The sequence below is a fragment of the Lactuca saligna genome, chromosome 6 (assembly GCF_052625555.1).
Source record: "Lactuca saligna cultivar CGN05327 chromosome 6, ASM5262555v1, whole genome shotgun sequence".
Taxonomy (NCBI): domain Eukaryota; kingdom Viridiplantae; phylum Streptophyta; class Magnoliopsida; order Asterales; family Asteraceae; genus Lactuca; species Lactuca saligna.
Window position 1 is genome coordinate 174,182,807 of NC_136422.1, and position 22,793 is coordinate 174,205,599.

Sequence of the window (22,793 nt, forward strand, 5' to 3'; positions counted from 1 at the left end):
ATAGTTTGTTTACATTAATGAGTGAAAGAGTATATTCCGATTTATTCTAGTTTCTTAAATCCTAAATAAATTTGTAGTATTGATATTGAAACTTAAAATATTATATCTATTTGAAAATGATTTAAAATAAAAGTTATATACCATATATTATTTTTAGAAAAGAAAGTATATATATACTATATAGTCCACTAATTCAATAGGTGGTGGCAGATAATATGAAGTTATGGGCATATAAACCAGCCTCTCCTTTTGTCCATAACCTATTTATTTCACGTCCACATCCCACAAAACTATATCACGAAAATACCATGACCAAACACATAATAAACCCATAAAAATCATTCACAACCATATATATATATATATATATATATATATATATATATATATATATATATATATATATATATATATATATATATATATATATATATATATATATATATATATATATATATATATATATATATGTATATATATATATATATATATATATGTATATATATAATTCATGTACAATCGTTATGTTTTAATACATGTAAAAACTCAAACTCGCTCCACAAGTGTGAAAACTGAAAAGCATCGTATTCTACAATTATGAATCAGTTGTACTTTACTGGAATAAGGCATAAACTTATTATGTCTTGTATGTTCAAAAGGCCTTTATAAGGTATCAAAGGTTTCTCCCAACTCTGTTTTAAACCAAAGACAACTTAATTTCTTCTTTGCTCCTAACCACCACCACCACCACCACCGCTGCCACCAGGGAGTGGAGGCGGTTTTGCCAGATGGCGAGGAATGAATGGATCAACGGGTATTTGGAGGCGATATTGGATGTGGGAGCAAATATACAGAGCCAAAAAGGTGTTGATACGAAGATGAAGATAGAAAAGCTTCAAGACAACGTGAAGCGTGATAAACACTTCAATCCCACTAATTACTTTGTTGAAGAAGTTGTTAATAGTGTTGATGAATCTGACCTCCATAGAACCTGGATCAAGGTCTAATCTTTCAATTCCCTACATCTCTTTTAATTCTTATATATGTATATACCTTCCAAATGGTCATATAAATTATATTATTTAGATAGTCGTTCATGTTTTATGACATGAATTTTAGTGTTTGTTGTATAAAAAAAATTCGTGTGGTTTATGTGTATATGAGGCGAACACATAACTATTGTATCCTGTTTTTCAAAGTGAGATGCATGCAATAAATATTTTATTTGTACAATGAATAATTATGCATAGATATTTACTAACTATTGAAATGAAAATTGGAGATATATGCAGGTAATTGCAACTAGGAACACTCGTCAAAAAAGCAATAGGCTCGAAAATATGTGCTGGCGAATTTGGCATCTTACCCGTAAAAAGAAGCAGGTTCCTCCCCCTAACCTTCAAAAGACAATCGTTATATTTGTAATAAAAAAAAAATTAAGAATAAAATTGATTTTCATCAAAAAGTTCGTTTTTTTCCTTGTTAAAGGGCGTTTAGACGTCTATATGATATTTAAAAGCCCATAATCTTTCGGAGACAAACTCAACTTTTACGTGTTGTTTTCATATTGACTTAACAGTTAGCATCTGTAATGAATTGAATTTTATAATATCTAGTAAATTTTCATACCAATATTTTACTTTGTATATAACTTTTAACCGTTAATTTTTGTATTATTCACTGTAAAGTTCAATTAAATATATTTAACAAAAAGTGTTTTTCCCATCAAACAATTTAATGGATATTAAACTTTAAATTCATTGAATGTTATTATGGTTGAGTTTGATCTATTGAATGTCATCGGAGATTCTTTCTCATTCAACCATTCAATTAAACAACATAATGTGGATGCTCTTAATAGAATTTGAGGACACTTCACAAACCTATATATGGAAGCTTCTTTTTTAACTTAATAGAAAAAGTCGTTTTTCAAATTTGTCCTAATTTCTCTTTTTCTTCCATTTTCTAAAATATTTCTAAAACCGACAGATAGAGAAAGTCGTTTTTCAAATTTGTCCCAATTTCTCTTTTTCTTCCATTTTCTAAAATATTTCTAAAACCGACAGATAGCGTTAGAAGATACACAAAAGCTAACAAAGCGTCGTATTGAACGAGAGAAAGGCCGCAATGATGCTGCAGAAGATCTTTTAGAGCTCTCGGATGGCGAAAAAGAAAAGGGCGAAATCATGCCAGTCAACAAGATTTCAAGAATAAACTCTGAGATGCAGATATGGTCAGATGTTGTTAATCAATCCCGGCAACTTTACATCGTTCTCATCAGGTATTAATTATTATAATCAACTTTTCTCTTTCCAATAAAAGATGATTAATTTATGAATTATGATGATATGAAATACTTGTTAATTGTTATAGCATTCATGGGTTGGTGCGGGGTGAAAACATGGAGTTGGGACGGGATTCTGATACAGGTGGTCAAGTGAAATATGTTGTGGAACTTGCACGAGCATTAGCTGACATGGAAGGAGTTATCAGGGTTGATTTATTAACTCGACAAATAGCATGTACAGATGTTGATTATGGTTATGGAGAACCTATTGAGATGCTCTCGTGTCCACCAGAAGGTTCCGGAAACTGTGGGGCCTACATTGTTCGTATCCCTTGCGGACCCCGTGACAAGTAATTTCTCTTCACATGTTACATTTGTTTGTATATCCATAGTAAATAAATGAAAGTGTTTTGTTATTTCTTGCATTGATCCCTAACTTTCAAACTTCTCTCAGGTACATATTCAAAGAGTCGTTATGGCCTTACATCCCGGAATTTGTTGATGGAGCTCTAAGTCATGTTGTAAACATGGCAAGATCTTTAGGAGAACAGTTTGATAACGGGAAACCAGTGTGGCCCTATGTGATTCATGGCCACTATGCAGATGCAGGTGAAGTTGCAGCACGCTTATCAGGCTCCCTAAATGTGCCAATGGTGCTCACAGGACACTCACTTGGAAGAAACAAGTTTGAGCAGTTGTTGAAACAAGGGAGGCTTTCTAAAGAGGATATCAACTCAACTTACAAGATAATGAGGAGGATTGAAGGTGAAGAGTTGGCATTGGATGCTGCTGAAATGGTTGTCACTAGTACAAGGCAAGAAATTGAAGAGCAATGGGGTTTATATGACGGTTTTGATGTTAAGCTTGAGAGGAAACTTAGGGTTAGGAGAAGAAGAGGAGTCAGTTGTCTTGGACGATACATGCCTAGGGCCGTGGTAACATCACAATCTTTTCATGATTTTCACTCTACTCAGATTATAACTTATAGGGCTATTTTCGATGAGGAGCGAAACATTTACGTTTTTGCACATATAAGAAATCAAGAGCGAGTTTTTGTCCCACATTGTTCCGCCTTTTTGGTCGAAACAAAAAATGAAATTTTTTGTCACATTGACACCGGTCCAAGTCCAAGTACAACATACGTTACAAACCTTACAACTTGTTATGTCTTGTTCTACATAACAAACGGGGCCTTGAGGCCCCGTTTTATATGCAAGACAATATAGATGGTCTTGTACTTCGTTTGGCGTGTATTGAACTAGGATTTGGATTGATGTCGGTAGGAAAAGATTTGCATTTTTTGTCCCATCCAAAAAGATGGAACAAAGAGGGAAAAAGACTCGCTCTCGATCTCTCATATAAGAAAAGATGTGAATGCACTCTTATCTTCATCATCGAAAATAGTCCTATAAAGCTTTTATTTGTCCTTGATTCATAAATACTTACTAAATGTTGATATAGACTAACATTTTTTCATCATTGACAATATAGGTAATACCACCAGGCATGGACTTCAGTTTTGTGAAGGCCGAAGATGTAAATTCACTAGAAGGTAATGGGGATCTTCAGTCAATAATTGGGCGTGACAAAGCTCAGAATAAAAGGGCAGTACCTCCGATATGGTCTGAGATCATGAGATTTTTCACAAATCCACACAAACCCATGATTCTAGCATTGTCTAGACCAGATCCCAAGAAAAATGTCACCACTTTGCTTAAAGCGTTTGGAGAATGTAAGCCACTTCGAGAACTAGCAAACTTGGTACGACTTATATCAATCTCTTACATATAATTAGATGGCGATGTGCAAAAATAAAAGCTAAAATATGTTTGAAAAATTGTTAATTGCAGACACTTATACTTGGAAATAGAGACGATGTAGAAGATATGTCGAGCAGTAGTGGGGTTGTTCTTACCACAGTCCTAAAGCTAATTGACAGGTATGATTTGTATGGACAGGTGGCATATCCAAAGCATCATAAGCAAGTTGAGGTACCTGAGATATATCGTCTAGCTGCAAAAACAAAGGTAACAAACAATCAGTAAAAATCAATTGTTATATAAAGGTGTTTTTTTATTAATTTATCCATAAAGAATTAAGTCCTAACTTTATTTGACATACTTCTTTCTTGAAGGGTGTTTTCATCAATCCAGCTCTAGTGGAACCATTCGGCCTGACAATCATAGAGGCGTCAGCTTATGGTTTGCCAGTTGTTGCTACAAAAAATGGTGGTCCCGTAGATATACTCAAGGTACACCTTTGAATAACTTCAAATAATTACCAAAAAGTCATCTCTAACAAAAACTTGTGATTGAATCAGGCACTAAATAACGGTCTTCTAGTGGACCCACATGACCAAAAAGCCATTGAAGATGCTCTTTTGAAGCTTGTTGCAGACAAAAACCTATGGGTTGAGTGCCGAAAGCATGGCCTAAAGAACATCCACCGGTTTTCATGGCCGGAACACTGCCGAAATTACCTCTCCCACCTTGAACATTGCAGAAACCGACACCCCACCACCCGTCAGAAGATCATACCTACCAAAGAAGAACCAATGAGTGAATCATTACAGGGTGTTGAAGATCTTTCTTTGAGATTCTCTATAGATGGTGAAATTAAATCCAGTGGAGACCTAGATCCAGCAACCAGACAAAAAGAACTAATAGAGACCTTAACCAAAATGTCTGCTAATAAAAAACCAAACCCTAGTTACAGTCCAGGAAGAAGGCAGGCATTATACATAATAGCTGTTGATTCTTATGACGCCAAAGGGGACCCCACAGAGACCATGTCAATGATAATTAAAAATATGATGGAAATTGCAATTGGAAAACCTGGGGAGATTGGTTTTATATTGTTAACAGGGTTAAGTTTACAAGAGATAAAAGAAGTATTGAAAAGCTGTGAAGTGAATATAGAGAGTTTTGATGCATTGGTTTGTAGTAGTGGAAGTGAACTATATTACCCATGGAGAGATCTTGCAGTTGATGAAGACTATGATAATCACACTGAATATAGATGGCCAGAAGAGAATGTGAGATCAACAATAGTGAGGATTGCTAGGCAAGAAAATGAGGAGGATGACAACATGGTGGAACAAATAAAGACATCCAGCTCAAGCTCAAGGTGTTACACATACATAATCAAACAAGGAGCCAAGGTAATATATTTATATTTGTGTTAAACTAACAAAACTAAGTTATTTTTGTACTTAATATAAATTAATAGTAATACTTACAATGATAAATATATGTATTCAGACACGCAAAGTGGATGATCTACGTCAGAGGCTACGGATGAGAGGTTTTCGTTGCAACACTGTCTTCACACATGCTGCAAAAAAATTAAATGTGATACCATTATTCGCATCAAGAGCTCAAGCATTAAGGTATACAACATAATTTCTTGAATATGTATTAATCGACTTCTTTGTTGCATATAGGCTTGTAGTTACCAGCTTTTGTTTTAACGAATGTATGTAGGTATCTATCAATTAGGTGGGGGATGGATCTCACCAAAATGTTTGTATTTGTGGGAGAAAAAGGTGATACAGACTATGAAGACCTCCTTGTTGGCCTTCACAAAACCATTATTCTACAAGATTCGGTGGAATATGGAAGTGAGAAGTTTCTTCGTAGTGAAGAGAGTTTCAAGAAGGAAGATATGGTCCCTCCAGAAACCTCTAACATTTCAATTTCAAAGGGGTATAAAGTCGACGATATAAGTGCAGTTTTGGGGAATCTTGGGATCAATTGACTTCTTTGTAACTATATTTTTCTACATTCCATATATAGTAAGGGCATGGATATACACCATAGATACAATAAGTAGCATTTAAATTGTAATTTACATAAAATAAATAAATAATATACATAACTATATTCAAACATGTCGATTATCATAGTAGAGTACTTGGATAAAACAATATCTAAATCATACTTGTTATAGAGTCGTTTTGGCTTCCCGACTTTGACTAATTGACAGGACATGTTCAATTTAGGTCAGCAGAGTAGGAGACGAAAGATGGTGGGTGAGTTAAGAAGAATGAAGCGAAAATTCACAAAAATATTGTATTTCTTTAACAAAATAAAAAAACCATTTATTTCCAAAGGAATATTTTCGTATATAAAATAAAATAAAATAAAAAATATATAATGGTTTTTTTAAAGTTTCTTTCTATTTTGTTATTTGCATGTTTTTTACTTTGAAAAATGATATAGTAAAACAAAACTATTTTTCGTGATTAATGATTATATACTTGTTAGTATTGTCATTCAATAATTAAGAATAAAAATAATAATAAATAAATTATAGTGATATTATTAGTATTATCATTAAAAAAAATTAAACATTTCGCAATCATCGACAAATCAGTTATCAGTGGATAAGGATATTTTAGTTTACAAACTACCAACTTTGAAATACTAAGAGGGCGTTTGTGATTACTTTTTAGCTTCAAAAATCATTTTTGTAAAAGGATTTTTTTAAATTGTGTTTGGATTAGTTTTTGAATGACAAATGACATTTAATGTTGTTGAGTGGAGGAGTGTTTAATGTTTAGTAGGTTTAAGGGCATTAATATAATTTACTTTCTATTTGTTTCAAAAGTTACAAAAAGTTAAGTTTCTATGACTTTTAAAAGATGAAGATTTTATTTTTTCCCAGAAGTTGTTTCAAAGGATCTTTTATATTTTTCAAATAACTTTTGAATTTTTTTTTATTTTTTTTAGAAGTCAAAAGTCTAAAAATTGTTTTAAAAGCAATGTCAAACATCCTCTAAGTTTGCCGACTAATTTAACACGATGATTCATATATGATACGTGTTTAATGAACATTAATTGTTCTTTTCAATTAACTTATTGTTTTTAAATTTATTTTAGATTTTAGGTCATTTTTTATCATTAAACTATTAGTTTTATGTTCATTTGATCATTTAATTCTTTTTAGGTTTTAAAATGTCATCAAACTTTTAGCTTTGTGCTCATTTAGTCACTTAACTGTTATTTTGGTCACATTTAGTCACCGAACTTTTAAAATTGTGCTCATTTAGTCACTAAACTTTTAAATTCTTTTAAAAGTTTAGTGACTAAATAAGCATATTTTTAAAAGTTAGATGACTAAATAAACACAAATCTAAAAGTTAAGTGACCAAACAAAAGTTAAGTGATTAAATGAGCACAAAGTCAAAAGTTTGACGACCTATTAAAATTTAAAAATAATTAAGTGACCAAATTAGCACAAAATCAAAAATCAAAAATTAAGTTACCAAAAATGATCTAAACCCTTTATATTATATTAAAGTAATATGTTAAACTATATATTTTTACAAAAAATGTATTGCTAAAAGTTTATCCATTCTAACAATGAATAATGTTTCCATTTAAAGTTGGCAAAATTATATAAATTGTTCATGTGGTTTATTAAAAAAAAACAATTTCAATACTTTTACAGATTTCTTTCCATACACAATCCTTGTGGTTTTAATTTGCAAATTGTTGTGTACGTAAAAAACTGTTGTGTACGAATCACTTCTCTTTTTGTCATGTTTTCCTTTTCTTATTTGTGTTATTATTATACTGGTAATAGGCTCTCGTTAATGCGGGATCGACGATATTGATTTTAAAAATAGATTTATAAATTATATTATGATCAAGTATCTAAATAATGTTAGATATAACTTGGTGGCAATGTCAAGTCTTAATCTTTTATGAGTCGTGACGAGCCATATCGTTTGTAAGGCATGACTTAATGCGATAATTTTGTATAGAATTAATATACATATATATATATATATATATATATATATATATATATATATATATATATGAGTCGTGACGATCCATATCATTTGTAAGGCATGACTTAATGTGACAATTTTGAATAGAATTAATATATATATATATATATATATATATATATATATATATATATATATATATATATATATATATATATATATATATGAGTCGTGACGAGCCATATCATTTGTAAGGCATGACTTAATGCGACAATTTTGTATAGAATTAATATATATATATATATATATATATATATATATATATATATATATATATATATATATATATATATATATATATATGAGTCGTGACGAGCCATGTCGTTTGTAAGGCATGACTTAATGCGACAATTTTGTATACAATTAATATATATATATATATATATATATATATATATATATATATATATATATATATATATATATATATTCTATTATTATTCATTTTTATATACATATACAAATTAAGACGACATTTTGTTAAAATTTGGCAAGTACAAGTCGTGGAGTCATCACGCTCCATGACGAAGCTATGACAAGTTTTTTAGAACCTGATATCATGAACATATTTGACCTTTAGCTCATTGGAAATTAAATGTTATCATTGGAAAAAATATAAACAAAAAAGTTAAAATCAAAATTAAATTGAAAGTTAAATGATATGAATGTAAAAGAAAATTGTCACATTCATCAACGCCAAAACCCTAAAAGATATCAAATGTTGTATTAGGTTAATAAAAATTTAAATCATTGTTGTGTTTTTTACAAGTTATCATGATTCTTATCGGGTCATTATGAGTTTGTGATATATTACATCACTCTGTGTAAACCCCATGTATTACATGGGTGTATTTAAAACAATTAAATATGTATAAACATTTTAGAAATTTGAATTTATAAGAAAAATGAAAAAAATATTGAATTATTAAAATTAAAGTGATTTTTTTCTCTTTTAAATTTAAACAAATCATTTAGATAAAATAATCAAAGCAAATTAATGAGATTTTATTTTAAAATTTTAAAATTATAAGGAAAGTCCATTAATAAAATTGATATATATTTATTATTAAATTTAAATACCAAATGGAATTTAATAAAATAGGAAAACCACAAAATTACATATGGAATAAAAATTAATTCAAAATAACCACAAAATGACATGTAACAAAATGAATGAGAGTGTGACAAGTGGCAAAAAAAACATTCATTTATTAGAGAAGATTTATGTCAATGTTATCAACGTTACGAATGATATTAACATACAAAAATATTAAACAAAGATATTTTATTTAATTATCTATTGTAATAAAAGACATACTAATATCAAAAAGTATAGATATATAAATTTTATAATTTCTTATAAAATAACATTTCAGATATATTGGACACACTAAAACATCATAATTTCATCTATAGACTTCCAAACGACTTGTTTTTTTAGTTTGAAACTACATATTTAGAGTTTTCAATCATATAAGATGCATTCCAAACTTGTTAAAGTTGGTACAAAAACATAATTTTTTATGATTTCTTCATCAGCACCTTATGTGTCATTAACACCTCCAAATATTCGATCGTTGCTTCATCTTCTTTGTCAAACTTTATTTAGCATTTATCTTCTCTGTTGCCCTTCAACAACAACAAACCGAAAATGAAACGCTTAAAACTGTATAGATCAAAACAAAAAGAAATATTTTATTCTTAATGTTAAAATTAATACATATTAAACTAAAGAACACAAACTAAATATGAATATAATAAAGAATGAAATGATGAAGAAAAGGTAATCAGAGAGACAATATTACATAAATCTCTGTAAAGCTCTCTGTATAATTCAATAGGCAAAAACATACAATTACAATAAATAGCAAAGGAATAAGTTAAATAAGGCCACAAATCAATCAATCCCTAAGATGGAGGTGGTGACAGGGAAAGATAAAAAAGGAAACAATATGACTAATTTCAATACTCCCTCTCAAGTTGGAGCATGGAGATTAGTAATGCCCAACTTGTTAAGCAAAAAACTGAGTTGTTGTCCTCCAAGAGCTTTTGTAAGTAAATCAGCTATTTGCAGGTGAGACTTGATGTAAGTAGGTGAAATTTCCTTGGACTCGACCCGTTCCCGTACGAAATAACAATCCATTTCTACGTGTTTGGTCCGTTCATGGAAAACGGGGTTGTTGGCTATGTGACGAGCAGCGTTATTATCACATAACACAATTGTAGGTCCGTCTTGAGGAGCATCCAATTCAGTAAGAAGCCACCTAAACCATAGAACTTCACTAACTGTTGTAGCCATGGCACGATATTCCGCTTCTGCCGAGGACCGAGAGACGACAGACTGTTTCTTCGATTTCCAAGAGACCGGAGCTCCACCAAGCATAAGGAGATAGCCAGTCCTAGAGCGTCTCGTAAACGGGCAACCTATCCAATCTGAATCACAATATGTGGTGAGCTGAGTACCACCTTCTTTTGGTAACAAAATCCCTTGCCCCAAGGTGGTCTTGAGGTAACGCACAACACGAAGTGCAGCATCGAGATGGGGCTGTCTTGGGTCAGCCACGAATTGACTTAACAAGTTAACGGAGTATGCAATATCGGGTCGTGTGGCCTGTAAGTACAACAGACGACCAATAAGGCGTCGATACTGACCCGCATCTACTCGTTCCTCAGCATCACTTTTGTCTAATTTTAGGCCTTGTTCCATAGGGAAAGCGCTAGGTTTGCATCCTTCCAGACCCATATCTCGAAGTATGTCCAATGTGTATTTCCTTTGGCTGAGTACAATGCCGTCTTTTGTTCGAACCACCTCGATGCCAAGAAAGTATTTCAAGCTACCAAGGTCTTTAATGGTGAATTGACGATTTAATTCAGTTTTGGTTGCTTGTATTTTACTCATGTTGTTACCGACAATGATAACGTCATCGACATATATAAGAGCTGCCACATGAACTATGTCGGTTTTATATATGAACAATGAAGGATCTGCGATAGATTGCGTGTAGCCCATTTCAACCAAGGCCTTTGTGAACTTGTGATACCAATTTCGAGAGGCTTGTTTGAGTCCTTAAATGGACTTTCGTAGGCGACAAACACGAGTTTCTTTTTCACTTGTGAAGCCTTGAGGAATCTTCATGTACACTTCTTCTTTAAGATCCCCATGTAGAAATGCGTTGTTAACATCGAGCTGGTGTGTGATCCAGTCTCTTTTTACAGCCAAGGTCAACAGTGTCCTGATAGTTGCCAATTTTGCAACCGGAGCGAACGTGTCGTGATAATCCACCCCCTCTTGTTGGGTGAACCCTTTTGCAACGAGTCGTGCCTTGTATCTTTCGACATCACCATTTGGTTTGTATTTGATTTTATAAACCCATTTGGAATCAATGGCCTTCTTTCCTTCAGGTAGCTCTTCAAGGGTCCACGTACCGTTTTGTTGCAATGCTCTTATCTCTTTCTTCATGGCGTCTTGCCATCTAACATCCTGTGAAGCTTGTTGAAAATTCTTTGGCTCATCGTGAGAGTCGATGGCAGAAAGAAACGCCAAGTGATTAGCACTGAAATTTTTATATGAAATATAATGAGCTAAGGGATGTACCGTGGAGGAGGCTTGATCGTGAGACGGGTTTGCAGGGTCTATCGAAGGTGGAAGCTTCACTGCATAGTCCTTCAAATGTGATGGTTGCGACCGAATCCTTGTGGGTCGAGTGGGCTCCACTGGTGCCTGGAACTCACTTGTATTTTCGTGATGCCTAGGAGGGTCATCGTCGCTGATAGCATGAGTATTTTCATGCATATCATTTTCATGCAGGTTCTCATCATCTTGTGGGCCCAAGTCGTTATTTTGAGTAGATAAATCTTCATGCACGTAAGGTTGCTCATCAGTGGGTGTATCTCCCTCTTTCGACCAATCAGGTGTGTCTCCCTTTTTCAACCAATCTTCAAATTCTTTTCCATTCTCTTCATGTTCACTAGTCTTGGAGATCTCATGGCGGTCAATCTGACTGTTTAGATTATCTCCTGAGAAGGGAAAAAACTCTTCTACAAACTTCACATGCCTGGAAATAACTATTTTCTATTGTTCAAGATCATAAATTCGGTACCCCTTTGTGCCATAAGGATATCCAAGGAAGACCCCTCGTCGTCCTCTTGGTTCAAACTTGTCCCCCTTCGTGTCGTTGTTCCAATGGTAAGTGAGACAACCGAACACCCTCATGTGATCATATTGTGGGTGTTTTCCCAATAGAACCTCGTAGGGCGTTTTGTTGTTTAAGGTTTTAGATGGGATGCGATTAATAATGTATGCAGCCGTCAAAATACATTCTCCCCAAAATTTTATGGGAAGATTTGCCTCAAACCGAATAGCCCGAGCCATTTCAAGAAGATGCCTATGCTTCCGTTCCACAACCCCATTTTGTTGTGGGGTGTGAGGACACGTGGTCTCTAAAATAATGCCTTGTTTTTCATAGAAAACTCTCATCTGATTAGATGTAAACTCACCTCCATTATCACACCTAAAACGTTTGATTTTCTTTCCGAATTGCCTCTCAACCATGTTATGAAAACTTATTAAACACGTGCTGGCCTCACTTTTCTGTTTAATCAAGTATACCCAAATGGATCTACTGTAATCATCAACCAAGGTAAGAAAATAATTTGCACGTGACAATGATGGTGTCCTATAACCTCCCCATATGTCATAGTGTATCATATCAAAACAGTCAATTGTCTTTATGTAACTCTTTGGAAAAGGTAGTTTTGCAAATTTTGCTCTATTACATGAGTCACAAACATTATTTTCGGAATCAAAATTGACGTTTCTAAAAAAGTTCACATGAGACAATTTTACATTTGAGGAGTGCCCAAGTCTCTTGTGCCATGTGTTGGATGTTACTGCCATTGCCTTCCTTTCTCCTTTTAAAACTTTTATTCGATAGAGACCATTAATGCAATTACCCGTTCCAATCAAGCTCCTCGTTCTCAATCCCTGCATTACAAAGAAATCAGGAAAGAAGGTGATTGCACAATGCAAATCTCTTGTTAGACGTCTAACTGATAAAAGGTTACATTTAAAGTTTGGGATAAATAAGGCCCCGTTTATTTTTATTCCTCCTTTAAGAAAAACCTCACCGTTCCCTTTTACGGGAACATTTATCCCGTTGGCAACAGTGACGGGAGTTTCATTTTCATTTGTGGTGATGTTTCCGAGCACCTCCCTTTGACAGATCGTGTGCTCGGTTGCACCCGAGTCTATGACACCCCAATTATCATCAAACGTACCTGCCATGTTGGCCTGAGGAGTCTGCTGTTCCGGGTTTCGCTTCTTGCAGTCACTAAAAAATTTCAAGAACATACCATATTGTTCATTACTCAGTCCAGGAACAGGGCTGGGTATGGAATCGGCGAAAGCTGCTTTTGGTTTGAAATTTTCTTTCTTTGTCTTTCCAGGACACCAATCGGGATACCCGATTCGCTCAAAACATCCTTCCCGACTATGCCCACCTTTTCCATAATGTGTGCAGTTTTCTGTTTTGTTCGTTAAGCCTTTTTCGTTTTTCTGCCACGATTTCTTCTGTGGCCGACTTTCTTTTCTGTTGACCTGTAAGGCGGCCATTTCTGTGGTTATCTTCTTCCCGGTTGTCACGTTTCTTTGATGTTCATCTTCAGCCACCATGTGATAAGAATTACTCAAACTTGGTGTAGGCTTCATTGCTAGTATTTGTGTACGGATGACAGCAAAGTCGCTATCAAGACCCAGAAGAAACTCATACAGGCGCTCTTTCTCCCTTAATTCAACCAACTTCTTTCCCAACTCACACTTGCAACCATTACATGTACAACGTGGGGTGGGTAGGACAGTGTTTATTTCATCCCAGATTCTTCTCAGCCTCGTAAAATAAGCTGAAACTGTGACTCCATCTTGTCGAGTTGCATTGAGAATCTGCTTCAATTCATAGGCCCTCGGTGCACTTTCTTTTCCAAAACGTTCGTTCAAATCCTTCCAGATCTCGGCTGCTGTATGTGCGTATTTCACGCTCGCACGTATTTCCTTTTCCATTGCAGTTGTGAGCCACCCCTTGACCATAGCATCGCACCGCATCCATGCCATGTAATCTTTATCGGTGCTTTCTGGTTTCTCGATAGATCCATCGACGAACCCAATTTTGTTCTTGGCATACAAGAAATTTGTCATTTCTTGCACCCAGTCGTTGAAATTGTTGTCTGTCAGCCCTTCATTGACCTGCATTTATCTTGGAAAATCTGATGGATGGAGATAGAGTGGTGAGTTCGGATCGATTTGATCATTGTTTTTCAACCCTCCTTCTCCGGCCATTAGGGTTTTTGGGTGAGGATCTTAGTTTTGAACGGCCTGCTTTGATACCATGAAGAAAAGGTAATCAGAGAGACAATATTACATAAATCTCTGTAAAGCTCTCTGTATAATTCAATAGGCAAAAACATACAATTACAATAAATAGCAAAGGAATAAGTTAAATAAGGCCACAAATCAATCAATCGCTAAGATGGAGGTGGTGACAGGGAAAGATAAAAAAGGAAACAATATGACTAATTTCAATAAATGATGAACAAAAAGTGACAATGTCTCATTTATACATATAATAATTGTCATTTACATATGAACAAAAGGTGTTACCGCGTATCCCTTACTCCCGCAACATCCCCATCGTATGGTGTAGTGGGAGTACACCCGCAAGTCCTGATGATCTTGAGACTTTATGAATATCTTTTTGGCTTTGTATACATATTCAAAATGATGAAATTTGTTTAATATGGGATTGTTCGGTTTATGGAATCTCACACGATGAAAAATGATGAGTCAGCCAAAAACTAGAGTCTCATACGACCAATTCAAGTTTAAGAAAACTCGTGGCTATGAATCGTGTTGCCCAATAGAAATAAATCAAAGAAATTGATTTCTAATCAAGTGTGTTTAGGAGATGGTGTTAGATTAATTAGCAAGAGAGGTTAATGTGTTTGAACGTATATCGGATTGGAGTTTGTGATATAATATATATAATTATGTATTAAGAGAATGTAATTATGTATGAAGAGAGTATGTTTTAATGGTTGGTCATTCGTCAAATGTTATGGAAATAATGTCATGGAAGAAGGTAGAGGGGAAGGAAGGGTTCGACCTTGTCGAGAGTCAAATTGTTCAAGTTTGAGATAATGTTGTTATTATCACAACTATGTTCTACAATGAAACTTGTAGGACATGTTCATTATAAACATGGAAGAAATTGTATTCAAATCATTGAAAGTGACATACAAAGTGTTTCGTTATTTAGTAAATACGTTGTCGGCAAGTGTCATCGTTTTCAACCTTTTATTTTGTGTAAAAGCAAGATGATATGTAGAGTATCATTATTTGAAGAAATTGACTCTTGTAATTCAATTGATTTGAAAGTTTTCTTTATTTTTTGAGGATTTTTCGCTTGGTAGCCTAGAATTTTAGTTAGTTTTTTAAAAGGGTCGTCTAGAGGGTTGGGTCTAGAAAGGGAAAGTGGTGAGGGGGTGGGAAGTAACTTAACACTAGATAGGGGAAGTAAGTAGAGAGTCAGAGAAGTGTTGGGATAAGGGAGAGTTTTACCAAAACATAGTTACTCGAAAATATATTTACCAATAAATAGTAGTTTCAAAACTATTTAGTAAGGTTTTAAAAATCGCTTTAACGGTAGTTTGACGGTTGATTGATGTTAAGGGATTAATCGATCTTGGCGGGGATTAATTGGGACCATAGATTATTAATAAAATATTAAAATTAATTAAATATTAATATATATTAAGAAAAATAAGTACTTCAAAATTAGAAAATAAGAAAAATTATAATTTGGAAATTTGGAAATACAAAAATATGAACATTTTGATATATTATTTGAAAATTTGAAAATTTTGGAGTAAAAAAAGAAATTTGGTTTTTTAAATTTTTTTGAAAACTTTTTGACCTTTTTTTGATTTTTTTCGACTTTTTTGATTTTTGTTGATTTTTGTTGACCGATTAATCCCGCCAAGACCGATTAATCCCGTCAACCTGATTAATCCTAAATTTTCGATTAATGTCCTAATCCTCGACGGGTGGAGAACGTTAAGCGATTAATCTACGATTAATCCCGATTTCTGCAACTATGCTATTTACCAGTGTTGTAAAAATCCCGATTAGGTGCCGATTAATCTCCGATTAATCCTTAGGCGCTACCCGACCGATTAGAGGGCGCCTAAGAATTAATCTCTCCATACAAAATGACTGAAATAGTAGAAAACGATGAAATTTTAACACTTTGAAGAAATTCAATTCAATAGAAACCATTTGAGTAATGATTAATGTTGTATTAATCATATTAACCTATTTTATTAAGATATTAGTGGTATTTACTAACTTTGTTATAATATTAGTCATATTTAATTTTTTTAAATTTAACGATTTAACAATTAATGGTCCCCGATTAATCCTCCAATTTATCCCCGTCTAGCCGATTAATCTTTTAACCCCAATCCACCGACTAGCTAACGCCGAGCGTTTTTTACAACCTTGCTATTTTCCAAACAATAGTAAAATACACAATTTTTTTATTAAAATGATTAAATAAACTAAAATGGCCCCACCGATCCTGCTTCTATCTTCTTTCTTCCTGTTCCCTCCTCGTCATCTCTTCTGATTGCCAAAGATCAGTTTTGTCGTTAATCCTCCTTAATAAATAAATGTTTTTTTTTGTCACATGTCAATCTCTCATTAGTTTTCACACTTTTCATTTTGTGATATTTTTGAAATAAATATTATCTACTTGTCAATTTTTTATTTTTTTTATTTTTAAAATTAAAGTCATATACTTATATATGTAAAGTATTAAATATCATATATATGATATTAAATTGTAATAAATACGTTTTTTCTTTTCTTATCTTAAAAGTTATACATTAAAAAATATTTTTTATTTACACTTTAATTTAATGTTTAATCTTTTTTTAAATCAACTCATGTAATACGCGGGTCTCACACCTAGTAAAAGAATAGTTTTAATCTCCTTTTGATATATGTCATCTTATTAAACCTACTAATTAATGTATATATTATTCTACTTTTATCATGTGTCACCATATTAGGCTTCCTAATTAATGCATGTCACTTATCAACCTATTATTTTTCAACTTTAAATTTTAAATTTCTCATTCTAATTACATTAATTTAATTACATTAGAATAAAAATTAAATTAAATTAATACGATATAACTTCACATATTTATTTAAATTAACGATTATAATTTTATATAACTTCAAAAATATCTCTTAGTTAATAATTTATTTGAAATAACTGATTAATAATTTTGAGTTCTTACTATAAAATTTTAATTAATTTTGTAACTATGGTTCCCACGGGTTATAAACTAGTGGTAAAATATTTACATATACACTTAATGCAATTTTTTTAAGGGTAAATAGCACAAAAAACACTCTTTTTACACAGAAAACACTTTTTTTACACAAAAAACACTCTTTTTGTTAATTTTGACACTGTGTTTTCCAATTTGTTACAATTCTGACCACTTGATCGGTTAACCAGGTTACATGCTGATGTGTCAGTTTTGATGACGTGGCATGCTGACATGATATGCTGACGTATCAAATTTGATTTTTTTTCCACAAAAAACACTAAGTTTTTACTTTTTTTCTATTTTGACACTAAGTTTAATTTTTTATTTCAATTTTGATACTATATTTTTTTTGTTCCAATCGAACATCATTTATCAAATTTTGTTCAATTTTGTTTATTTTCCATTTGAAACCGTATATATATTTTTTTTATTACATTTTAAACCGTATAAACATATTTTTTTTGTTTAAAAACCACATTTTTATTTAAATACAAGATGTTTTTTTTCTTACATATAAAACATTAGTTATATCACGAGAATCAAACTAACCATAAGCTTCTAATAAGATGTAAAAATTTGATGGGTTGCACACTTGATATCTGAGTTTTGATCAACTACACGACTCCAAACCTCCAAACACATTTTAAAGTTGCATATTTAATATAAAATACAATTTTTGTATAACTAATATATATATATATATATATATATATATATATATATATATATATATATATATATATATATATATATATATGGTTTGAGTGTAAAAAAAATGTATTTATACAAAACTATGGTTTTTAAATGAAAAATATATATATTTATATGATTTAAATGTATTAAAAAATATTTATACGGTTTCAAATAGAAAATTGTCAACATTGAACAAAATTGAAAAAAATGATGTTCGATTTGGAACAAAAAAAAAACATAGTGTCAAAGTTGAAAGATAAAATTAAACTTAGTGTCAAAATTGAAAAAAATAAAAACTTAGTGTTTTTTGTGAGAAAAAAATAATTTTAACATGTCAGCATATAATGTTAGCATGTCACGTCATCAAAAACTGACATGTCATCATGCCACATCAGCATGTAACCTAGTTAACCGGTCAAGTGGTCAGAATTGTAACAAATTGGAAAACACAGTATCAAAATTAACACAAAAAATAACACGGTGTCAAAATCGAATTTCTGTGTAAAAATAGTGTTTTTTGTGTCATTTACCCTTTTTTTAATAGGATTATAGATAAGAACCAACCAATCAACAAACTGAACCGTAAATATTCTCTATGTAAAGAAATTCTCAAAAAATATTGAAGTTAAGACTTTTTTTTGTAAGTCGGATATACCATTTATGAAATTTTGTATTCAAAATTTGATTACATTTTTTTTTTTTGGAAACGACTAGTAAATTTTGATACATGATATGATACGCTATTTTGGAAACAAGCCTATGACATATTTGCACCGCTGAGGTTGATACTTCAAAAGATGGAGTAATTGTGGAGATAATCTTGATGATGAATTATTCAAAGAGTGGTTACAAAACATGCCAACTAATGATAAACTTGTATATATTTTTTTTTCTTATATTTTTATGCATGCTTTGACTGTGTTAGGAACTTATTGATACAAGTGGACTTTTATATGTTTGTCATGTTGCTTAGGATTGATACAGGTGGACTTTTATAGGTTTATGCATGTTGCTTTGTACGGTTAATACAAGTGATTTTTTATGAAAATATTTATTAAACTTTTTATATTGTGAGTTCATTAACGATTAAAGTATAATTTTATTTTCTCAACAGAAATAACAAAAAAATTGTAGTTGTTTACATATTTAGGGTTTTTATCCCTTAAATAAATCACCAACCGACCAGGATAGAATACGATGACTTTTTTTCATAAATATAATAAAAATTAAAGGACTTTTAAGAATAATATCATTATTAGCTAACAAACTATAGTTTTTTGTTTTAATTGGTCCATTTGTTTTAAGTGCATTCTGGGTGTTCCAACTTTCAAATTATATGTCAACAAAACCATTTTCTCCAAAGTGAAGGGGTCTTCCAATAATATTTTTACCTTTTAAGATTTCAATTTAACCAAACCACCACAAAAAAGGATAAGCATGTTATGAAATTATTTGATTTTACCTTTGGTTAATGGAAATCAAAAACCACACTAGACACCACTTATCAAACTAGAGAATCAGTCAAGGGATGGTTTTGTCAACATGGCACAAATATAAGGGCTAAACTTAGAACTACAATACTTTAAGTCTGCCATACGGACATTATGGCCCAATGGTATGTGACGCAAAGATTCGATTTATTGATTTATTAATGAAAAAGCAACAAAGAATAAATATAGAAAATCCAAACACAAAACCCAACTGGATCGAGAAAAGATTCAAAGAAATCGACCGACTTTACAGAGAGGTTTACGTTTACTATACTCTTATTCTTTGTGAAATTGTAGGTATAGAAGAAGTCGGTTCATCCAATCTGAATTCAAATTCGACGCTTTCGTCGCGATCATTTTTAAAGTCAATCAGTTGTTTGATTGAAAACCGCGTGTTTTGATTAAGAAACAAGCATTTGGTCTCATGTTTGATTCATCGATCTAAGAAGAACTTCAAAGCAAAACGAACTAGCATAAATTATATTAGTTTGCAGCAATGGCGGATCTGCTTAGAAGGTCTGGATTACAAGGAATCGGCACCTGGTTAAACAAGAAGGTCGTCGAGCCTTTTGTGGAAATCCTTAGCAGGTTAATTTTCTGCTCTTTCTTTTTGCGTTTATGTTATCATTTCTATTTGTTTTCGAAGAAATCTGTTACAGATTATCTTGATGTTGTGCTGTTTTGCTTTATTTAACTAGATGTAACTTGATGTTGTAAGATCTCAACACAGTAAATATGCTTAAATTTCAATTATAGCTGTCATTTTGTAACCTGAACTCCCAAATATACTTGATATGCATGAGTTTGAAGATAATATCCCCAAATTGACAGGAAATGTGTTTGATTTCAAGGTCTATATATGAATTACAACTACTGTAAAGATTAAAATTTAGCACGAATTCAAAGGCTTATACCCTTGTTGCAATTAACAAAATGACTTGATCCATGGGAAATCAATGGTTCTCATCATAGTAACAATCGATTTGCAAAATTAGGGTAATCTTTGAAGAATTCCATACTCAACTCTCAAAGATGACAGGTATTGGTGTCAAAATTATTGATAATATTGCACTTTGGTTTTAGGGGAGCAGAACCTAAGCAATTGGCATTCTCTACAGCTCTTGGCATTACATGTGGAGTGTTTCCAATTGTTGGTATGCTCTTGATTCAACTTTTACAGAAATAAAATCAATTTCAATTTTAATGATTATGTAGTAGTGAAATCAAATCCTAATTATGATGTGTGTGTTTTTTCCTCACAACAGGAGTGACTATGTTTCTCTGTGTACTGGCTATAGCAGTGCTTGGAACTTCTATCAATGCTCCCACTGTGATGCTGGCCAATTTTGTTGCTACTCCAATAGAACTAAGGTCAAGTATTATTATTAATTTATCTAAACAATTACTTTGCAAAAAAAGGTTGTTTATTTGAATCTGTTTTTTAAACTTCTTGCAATGGAATTGATTTGATAGAGGGACATTTCTTGCTAATATTCTAATAAAATTGTTTGACTATTTATCAAGTATCTAATATAAACCAAAGTTAGTACCACCAGTCTAAATTGTAATAAGGATAAAGGGCAAACAGGTAATGTTAACATGAAAAGTTTCCAAGTATGGAAAATTACAATGTATATGGACATGGCAAAAAGAGAAAGTGTTATAGTTTCTAAGGGATAATGAAAGTAGTTGATAATTGTTAAAAGCTATGATATGCAGTGTTCTGATATATGGTGTATAGTTTGATGATAGTGTTCTTACGCTTTGGTGAATATCTCACGGGTGGAGATCATTTCTCTTTAACCTCCGATGCTTTAAAGAAGGTATTGACCGGCAAAGCTTCAAAGGAGATCCTACTAAGCATTGCTCACGCGGTAAGTTCAACGTTGTAATCGTATTCCCTTAGCTCCCACTTGTCACACAAGACAAGACAAGACAGACTGTCTGATACTGATACTAATACCAATGTTAATGAGACAAAACTCGCAATTTTTGTCCCATCCCAGTTCTGTTCTGTCATGTTATGTCAGGTGTAGCAGATGCGGCTTTATTAATTTGATTGGTAACTTGTTGACAATACGTGCAGTTGTTGGGGTGGTTTGTTATGGCCCCGTTTATCTTGGGAATATTATATGTGATATTTGTACCGTGTTTCACAATGTTGGTGCGCAAGTTTAGTACGGGTGGGTTGAGTCCAAAGAAAGATGATGCACCATCTTACACTGAAGTAATGCTTAAGGTAAGGGGTGTTTGATTTGATGTTGTATTAATGAGGGAATTTGAAGATAAAGGAAAAAAAGACTATGTTATTTGCTTCATTCTCTACGTGTATATTAACATCTTTTAGTGAATTGCTTCATAGATAAAAGAGTTTCAAAGTTAAAATAAATTCGGCTATTCTTGTTGATAAACTTGGTATAAAATTGGATTAATGGACTTTAAATATGTGATTGATGAATTATTATATAAATTTGCATTTGAAAAGAATTTAATGACGTTTTTTAAGGACAACGATATATCCGCTCAAGGTTGATTTTTGGCAATTCCAACTGGGGTGTGCCACTTTGGCCCTAAGAAGTATCATGTTTCAGTGACATGTTTGGATCATGAAACTTACCATTTTAGCCAGTACTTTGGGGAACCTCAGATTGTGAATCAGTGTTGAACTTGAAGTCGGGTGTGTTATACGTGTAAACCAACATCGATATATAAGTTTGTTGGTTATCTAGAAAGCTTTCCAAAATTGAATTAGGATTGTGTATTGAGTAGATCAGTAAGTAATGTTGGTGTTAGCATATTGAAGTAATTAAAATGAAGCAAATGATGAAAGAAATGTGTATATGATTTAGTGAGAAGCAATTGGAGATTAGGGGTGTAAATGTGTACGTATGTATAAAGGCAAGCTCAGAATAAATGTGAATGTGTTTTCTCCTTTTTCATAAAATCTCAAACTGACGCGGACTTTAATCTAAAATGGATAAAATAGAGGTGGTGACATTTAAGCAACACACAGCCAACACGTAATTTGCTGACAAATGGTTTGTATCGGAGATTCCCAAATCATATATTGAACTTGGTGAGGCGTTGGATGACAAAAACTTTAGAACGTGTAAAGAGATTCATTCCCAATCTGTTT

The 22,793-nt window shown here is 32.4% G+C and overlaps 2 protein-coding genes across 3 annotated transcripts; both read left to right on the plus strand.

Annotated features, from left to right (window-relative positions):
* Positions 1–520: 520 nt before the first annotated feature.
* Positions 521–6,176, plus strand: ATSPS4F (Sucrose-phosphate synthase family protein). 2 transcript variants are annotated; one of them, XM_078960125.1, is made up of 12 exons: positions 521–670; positions 767–1,001; positions 1,293–1,382; positions 2,067–2,281; positions 2,374–2,637; positions 2,742–3,222; positions 3,779–4,048; positions 4,138–4,314; positions 4,422–4,538; positions 4,608–5,447; positions 5,548–5,675; positions 5,770–6,176. In XM_078960125.1, exons 2-12 carry the CDS (start codon positions 789–791, stop codon positions 6,041–6,043), a joined length of 3,069 nt encoding a protein of 1,022 aa, XP_078816251.1. In that variant the 5' UTR covers positions 521–670; positions 767–788; the 3' UTR covers positions 6,044–6,176. The 2 variants fall into 2 exon arrangements, with proteins under 2 accessions (XP_078816251.1, XP_078816250.1); XM_078960124.1 differs by lacking the exon at positions 521–670 and having other exon boundaries at positions 686–1,001.
* A 13,656-nt stretch (positions 6,177–19,832) lies between these two features.
* Positions 19,833–22,068, plus strand: LOC145000444 (uncharacterized). The gene is made up of 5 exons (XM_078959672.1): positions 19,833–20,245; positions 20,741–20,811; positions 20,923–21,028; positions 21,399–21,531; positions 21,744–22,068. The coding sequence occupies exons 1-5, from the start codon at positions 20,154–20,156 to the stop codon at positions 21,909–21,911; spliced, it is 570 nt and encodes a 189-aa protein (XP_078815798.1). The 5' UTR covers positions 19,833–20,153; the 3' UTR covers positions 21,912–22,068.
* Positions 22,069–22,793: the final 725 nt, after the last annotated feature.

Excerpts from the sequence above, each read along its gene's own strand:
- ATSPS4F (XM_078960125.1), top strand. The coding sequence starts at position 789 with ATGGCGAGGAATGAATGGATCAACGGGTATTTGGAGGCGATATTGGAT. Across the intron at positions 3,223-3,778 it reads GATACATGCCTAGGGCCGTG|GTAATACCACCAGGCATGGA; the intron begins GTAACATCACAA and ends TTGACAATATAG. Across the intron at positions 5,676-5,769 it reads TCAAGAGCTCAAGCATTAAG|GTATCTATCAATTAGGTGGG; the intron begins GTATACAACATA and ends GAATGTATGTAG.
- LOC145000444 (XM_078959672.1), top strand. The coding sequence starts at position 20,154 with ATGGCGGATCTGCTTAGAAGGTCTGGATTACAAGGAATCGGCACCTGG. Across the intron at positions 20,246-20,740 it reads TTTGTGGAAATCCTTAGCAG|GGGAGCAGAACCTAAGCAAT; the intron begins GTTAATTTTCTG and ends CTTTGGTTTTAG. Across the intron at positions 20,812-20,922 it reads TGGAGTGTTTCCAATTGTTG|GAGTGACTATGTTTCTCTGT; the intron begins GTATGCTCTTGA and ends TCCTCACAACAG.